This window comes from Hippopotamus amphibius, chromosome 3 (genome assembly GCF_030028045.1).
Source record: "Hippopotamus amphibius kiboko isolate mHipAmp2 chromosome 3, mHipAmp2.hap2, whole genome shotgun sequence".
Taxonomy (NCBI): Eukaryota; Metazoa; Chordata; class Mammalia; order Artiodactyla; family Hippopotamidae; genus Hippopotamus; species Hippopotamus amphibius.
In genome coordinates, this window is record NC_080188.1 from 109,540,727 (window position 1) to 109,548,127 (window position 7,401).

A 7,401-nucleotide genomic window follows, 5' to 3' on the forward strand; every position below is an offset into this window, starting at 1 on the left:
ATGAATGACTCAATAGTATGTGCTGCAGTTAAATGTAGACAAACTGTTTACAGCCCTTCACCCTTACGTCAGGGAGAATTTGTCTGTAGCAGTAACAGCAAGACAGGCTTCTTCTTGAATTGAAATGATGGACTCAAAACATAATAAAGTATGCATATGAAATTATTCTCTGTCCTTCAGCAAAAGCAAAGTTCAACAATGCTGTATGAAGACAGGACAGTATAAGTGATTGAGAATCAAAATGCTGCAAAGGCTATTTCACTATTTCACTTTCATTGCTATAAACACAAACAGCAAACTTTATTGTAAACAGATCTTACATAACTTAAATTTTTCTCTCTCTCTGATCGAAATGTTGGTTTAACACATTTGTTACCAGGAAAAATCGTGCAGCAGTGAATATTTTGAGTTTCTGTTCAATTAAGAGTCACAGTTCTTTAGGGAACAGAATATTCATATTCATTTTGAAAATTCCACCAATTTGAAAAGTAATAGTTTTCTGAATGACTGAAATGAATTAGATTTCCTGCAAGCGTGGAAAGAGTTGGTCACGTGGAAGCAGTTCAAGGTCCAGTGATGCTGCGTGTATCTTATTCTGTGTTCTCAGAGATGGCATCAGTGCATGAAGGACAAGGGAGAAGGCACCAGAGCACAGAACATGGATCGACTGGCTTTCTCCTTATGCAGGTAACCCAGTAAGTGTATTTAGACACAAAATTCTGAACTAGGCTTTTTATTTTGCAAGAGTACATTGGTGGTGTGAGAATTCAATCTTTTAAGAGTTCTCCTTTGGGATTTTCATAATCGGCCATGTTAGGAAACCTTTATGAATAATAAAATATCTAAAGATTGATTCTGTCCTATAATACTCATTTTGGATAAGTTCATATTCTAATGATCTGGAATAAGTTTACCTTCTCAAAGACATTTTTAGAAACTAATTACAAGTGTAAATATTTGGGGACATTTTCATGGACAGATATTTGTAACTGATCAAAGTTCACTTTATATATTCTCTAAACTGGCCTGTTAGTCTGTTAAAAATGAAAAAAATGAGGTAGCCTCTGTAGACCTTGATTCAGTGACTTTGAAGTCCCTAAAGTAATATTGTAGTAAGCAAACCATGTTTTAAATTCCTACTTTTCTGTTCAAAGGTGAGCTTCAGCATCCTATCATATGATTTTTGGCCATTTAGATATATCCTTCCTTTGTTTGTTGATATTTTTATTTATTTCATTTTTTAATATTTTATTAGTTAGTTGCTTAGAGATCTTTTTCTATTTTAGCTATTACCTCTGTGTATATACTCTAACATAAACCTTTCTCCAAACTACTTTTGTCTATTGGTGTTGTGGCATCATTTCCTACACACCTAAAAAATTTAGAAATTGTCAAATATATCTATTTAGGATTTCAATGATTCCTTAAGACGATTATTCCCCCCCTAGAATGTAGAAATTCACCTCCTACACTAACTGGAAAGTATATATGAGGTAAACCTTTCTCTACTTTTTTATTAAATGATTCCTCACTATTCATTTTTGTATAAGTTACTAGCTATATGTAGTATTTAATTAGCTTCTAGATGGAAAGCTAGTCATGGCACCTCATTTATTTAATAATGTGTCCTTTACCCAAAAATGTCTCTAATTACTTGACTTTCTATTAGTTTATAAGATTGTTGAGTTTAGGGACAATGTTTTGATCAGCCTATTATATAATCAATATTATAATACCTTATAATAATACACTATAATATTGATTATATGATAGGCTGTTTAAAACTATTTTCCCTACATTATAATAATCAATATTAAAATACATTTTAATATCTCAAAGTACTTAAAGAGAATAAACTATACTGTATATTTGTTGAATGAATGAATATATGCTCGTAATACTTCAGTAAGTCTTTAATAATAATTATATTTACAGGTAATTTTGTCCTGAACTCTGAAATAACACATATACAAGAATCTATGGAACAAAGAAACAATATAACTGCGTTTGTCCTCTTGGGGCTCACTCAGAGCCTCCAGGGTCAGAAAATATTATTCGTTGTGTTCTTGCTCATCTACATTGTGACGATGGTGGGCAACCTACTCATTTTCCTGACTGTGGTGTTCAGCCCAACACTAGATGCCCCCATGTACTTCTTTCTTGGCTACTTGTCATTTATGGATGCTGTTTATTCTACTACATTCATTCCAAATATGATGAAAAACTTCCTTTGTGAGAAGAAAACCATTTCATTCCAAGCGTGCATGACCCAGCTTTTTATAGGGCACTTATTTGGTGGTGCTGAGATTTTACTCCTGGTGGTCATGGCCTATGACCGCTACGTGGCCATCTGCAAACCCTTGCATTATTTGACAATCATGAATCAGCGAGTGTGTGTTCTGCTGCTGCTCTTGGCCTGGGCTAGTGGGTTTTTACATGGTGTCCTTCATCCTCTCATTGTTTACAACCTTCCCTTCTGTGGCCCCAGTATCATTGACCACTTCGTCTGTGATATGTACCCTTTGTTAAAACTTGCCTGCGCTGACACCCACATTATTGGCCTCACAGTATTGGCCAATGATGGGGCAATGTGTGTGGTCATCTTTACACTCTTACTCCTCTCCTATGGGGTGATTCTGCACTCCCTGAAGAATCTTAGTCAGGAAGGGCAGCGCAAAGCCTTATCCACCTGTGGCTCCCGCATCACTGTGGTGGTCCTCTTCTTTGCGCCCTGTATTTTTATGTATGTGAGACCCCCTTCTACCTTACCCATTGACAAATACTTGGCCGTGTTCTACACCGTTATCACCCCTATGTTGAACCCTCTAATCTATACTCTGAGAAATGAAGAGATGCAAACTGCCATGAAAAAGCTTGGACCAGGAAAAGAAAATGAGGCAGCAGGGAAATATTATTGCCTATTTTCCCGGAAGAATTGCTCTTCTGAGGAAACCTATGCGTGATTATTTAACTGTAATCAACGTCTTCTCAGGTTTAATAACTTTGTCATGATGAAAAGATTTATTACGTGAATATCTCCAGTGATCAAAATATACTTTTAAGGTTTTCATAATATCCTATTGCAAAGTACATATTTTTTGGGAATAAATGTTTAAGGTTTCCACAATTTAAAATATCAACAAAATAAAATGTCTCTCTTGAGACTACAGATTTATTTTCCATAGGATGTGTTAAGCTACAGTTAATACTGCAAATTTATCTAATTAGTGGAAGATTTTCTCATGTTTCTTTCTTAAATAATAAATCATTTTTTAGAATTATTCAGGCTCATTACAGATATTGAAAAACTAGTATAGAAATAGGACACAAAATCTTGGTTCACTGCTCCCCCTACAGAGACAACCCATATTCATATGTGAAGCATGTGTCTTATTTTGCAAGATACTTTACATGTATTATTTTCTTTATATTGCTTAGCATGTTAAGGTTGAAGATGGATGTTTCAGAGTTGTAATACTCATCATAAGGAGGCTATCTTTATAAAAATAATCTGAATGAACAAGGTGTATATGCAGAATAATAACCAAATCATACTTATTATTGCAACTGTGTAATTATATTATAATCTCAAGTTTACCAGCTTTGTTGAGAGTTATGTTTTCATAAAGATGACCCACTCATCTTCTCAGATAGTTTAGAATATCTGGGAAGACCTCTGCCACTTTTCAATATTTCTATCTCCTTTTCTGCTTACCGTGTTTCTTAGCCTTCTATAGTGACCCAGGCTCTGCCCATCATGTGTAAATTTAGCACAATCCATGACCCATGAGCCTCAAATATGCACTGAGGAACTTGAGACCAGATATTTTGGGTGATATCATTATTAAGAAAGATGGTGACATTATATGCCACTCATCTCTCTTATTAATGTAATACAGATAACTAGGTAATAAAGAACACAATATATTGTTTTATTTGACAAAGACATCATTCATAAAATTCTTTCTCTCTGAATCAGGCTTGAAACAACATATGATCTGCCTCTAATATAGTTGGAAGCATGTGGTCAAAGAAGCTTACTTGTATGCCTCCCATATTTAGCCTAGATTCATAAGGAGCTAAGGCTGTGGTGTGCTGCGGTCTTTTCACTAGTAAGTCAAATTGTATGAGAAACTTCATATCCTGATGATTCTTATCCCTATTGAATGGAGATTTCTTATATTATCTCAAAGTCTTCTCAAACACAATACTATTCATCAAATAATAGCAAGCATTTAGGTTTATCAGAACGTATGTAATTTATTCCTCCACTTTTGGATGTTGCTATACAATGAAAGTCTGTAACCTCTCCAAAACCATAAGCTAAACCCCTGTTAATGTGGTGGTATTTGGAAGGGGCCCTTTGCGAAATGTTTAGGTTATGATGGTGGCACCCTGCTGAATGGGATTAACGCCCTCAGAGAGCTCATGTGACCCTTCTGCCATGTGAGGACACAGGAAAAAGATGGCTGTCTATGAACATCAGCTATCAGGTCAGTTAAGTCTCATGCCATCATGGCATCAGACTGACGTCCAGAATCTCATGTCCTAAATACAGACTGCTTCTGCACATTGAAGGAAACAATTGACAAAATGAAAAGGAAACCTATAGAATGGTAGAAAATATTTGCAGATCATATATTCATAAAAAGTCAATATCTAAATATATACGGAACTTCTCCAAGTACATAACATAAAAACACATAATTTCATTTAAAAAGGGACACAAAATCTGAATAGATGTTTTACCAAGGAAAATATACAAATTCCAATAGGGACACGAGAGGCTGCTTAACATCACTAATCAAGGAGGAAAAGCAGATCAACGCCAAAATGAGATACCACCTCACACCTGATAGGATGGCTATATGACATATACAGGAGATGACAAATTTTGATGAGGTTATAGAGATAATGGAACCATACTATACTGTTGGTGGGAATATAAATTAGTTCAGTCACTACAGAGAAGATTATGGAGGTTTCTCACACAATTAACAATAAAACTAACTTATGAACAAATAATCTTACCCCTGTATACGTATCAGGAACATGAAATCAGGAGTCTGAAGAGATATCTGTACTCCATGTTCACTGCAGCATTATTCACAATAGGCAAGACATGGAAACAACCAAAATGTGCATTGATAGATGAATGAATCAAGAAAACATCATATCTGTCTATGTATGAGGCTGAGTCAAAAATTATCTGCACTCTGGTTGTAGAGTTTATAGAAGTTTAATATAACTGAAGTGTGTATAATTTTTGACTCACCATTGTAACTATCCTAGACCTATCTCTATCATCTAGTTATCTAGCTATCATCTATCTATCTTTCTATCTATTTATCTATTGGAATATTATTCAGACAAATAAAATAAGGAAGACTGCCATTTGTGACAACATGAAGGGACTTTAAGGGCACCATGCTAAGTGAAACAAGCAGAAAAAAATATGTACATATACTATATGGTGTCACTTACATGTGGAATTTAAAAGAAAACTCAGAAGGAGAGAATAGAATATTGATTACTGGGGGCTGAGGATGAGGAAAATTGAGAGCTGTTGTTCAAATGGTACATACTTCCATTTATAAGATGAACAAGTTCTGGGGATCTCATGGACAAGGTGCTGACAAGAGCTAATATTGTATCATACACTGAAAATTGCTAAGAGAGTAGATCTTAAATATTCTCACCTCACAAACACAAATTGTAACTATGAAAGGTGATGGATGTGTTAACTAACATTATTGTGGTGATTTTTTCCATGTATATATTTTTGTGTGTGTGTGTGTGTGTGTGTGTATCAAATCATCCTTAGACTTACACAATGTTATATGACAATATGTTATATTTCCACAAAGCTGGAAAAAAAATAAAATAAATAAAATTGTTTTTATGAATTAAAAAATAAAGAAAGGTCTGTGAACTAGAGATGAGCTATTTCTTCCACATGACTTCCATACCATTTTTTTTCGGGGGAGGACATGATATAACTGAAATAGATGCTGCTGTTCACAATGGCTATGGTGATTCCTTTAGTGCAATATTCTAAAATATTTGTAAACTTTCTATTTTTTTTTTTTGCTTTTTATACCACTTTATTCCAACCTGAACACCTCAATATAAAACTAAACACTGGTGAACTGTTTTCCTTACTGATTTTGAATTACTGTAAATGTACAAGTTCTGCTAGCAGTTCAACACTTAAATAGATTAAATCATCTCTGACACATGGTAGATTTCTTATAATGAAAATACCTAAAACAATTAGTGCAATATACTGAACTGATCAAAATAAAATGAACTTTGGAAAACAAGGCTGCAAGATCATTACTAACATAGCCAATACTTATGTTACAAAATTACTGGTACATTGTTTATTATGGTTCTAGCCAGGTAGGAACAATTGAAACCCCTTCCTTTCAAAGGGGGAGAGAAGGAAAAAATTAGCTGTTTTAGTAACTGTACATTTTGTATACTTTTAAGCAACTCTTAAATATTACAGAAAAGTAATAAACATATATGGAGACTACAATGCAGTACCCTATTTACAGTACAACTGAAGATCGAATTTAAAATAATCGTTTGAATGTACATAATTGTTAGTGCATTGACTATATTTATGTCCAAAGGGCACAAAAGGCCCCTCCCTACTCCCAAACAACAAAAGGCTATGCAATGGCCAGCAGTGATTAATCAGAAATCACAGACACCTGGTTTATTTCATGCTTGTTGAACTTACATGTTTGAAGGGAACACTGTCCTTCAAGATGCACTTTATCAGTTTTCATATTCCTAAAACAAGACGGGGTTGACTCTTCTTTTAAACCCCATTTAAAAAATAATAGGACTAGCTATAATTTAGATGTCACTTATGTTCATTTTTCCCCCTGAAGATGTGGGATTGTTTCCTTGTGGCTAATCTGTTAAAATGTGGAATGTATACTTTAAATAAGGATACTAAGAGAAATTACAGGCTGCCTGAACATGGTAGCTAAGCATAAATATCTTTAGAACCTCCCTCCAAAGAAATATTTTTTTTCAAAAGCCCAAAAGAGTAAGTTCCAAATATTTTTCACGGAACTGGCTAGTTAACTGCCGGTTCAGTCATTTGTTTATATCCCTGGTGAAGAGAAATGAGTCCCGCTAACCTTCCAAAGAAACAAGCGTACACATAGCTCTCATTTCCCCCTTCTACTGCTGAAACATTAGTCAGAGGGTCACGTGCATGTTGTTAAAAATTAAGTTCAAAACACTTAAAATAATTCTGTATTAGAAACGACTATCGTAAGTCTCTTCTTTTTGGAAGTCATACTGGGCTGGTTAATTGCTCCAATTCCACTGTTATTAACAATTAGGAAGCAGAAGAACATTCCAGTTCGTTTAAACTGGAGT

At 34.6% G+C, this 7,401-nt stretch overlaps 1 protein-coding gene across 1 annotated transcript; it reads left to right on the forward strand.

The window, feature by feature from the left end:
- Nucleotides 1–1,979: 1,979 nt before the first annotated feature.
- On the forward strand, nucleotides 1,980–2,963 carry LOC130848621 (putative olfactory receptor 4A4). The gene has a single exon (XM_057727056.1). It carries the CDS (start codon nucleotides 1,980–1,982, stop codon nucleotides 2,961–2,963), a length of 984 nt encoding a protein of 327 aa, XP_057583039.1.
- Nucleotides 2,964–7,401: the final 4,438 nt, after the last annotated feature.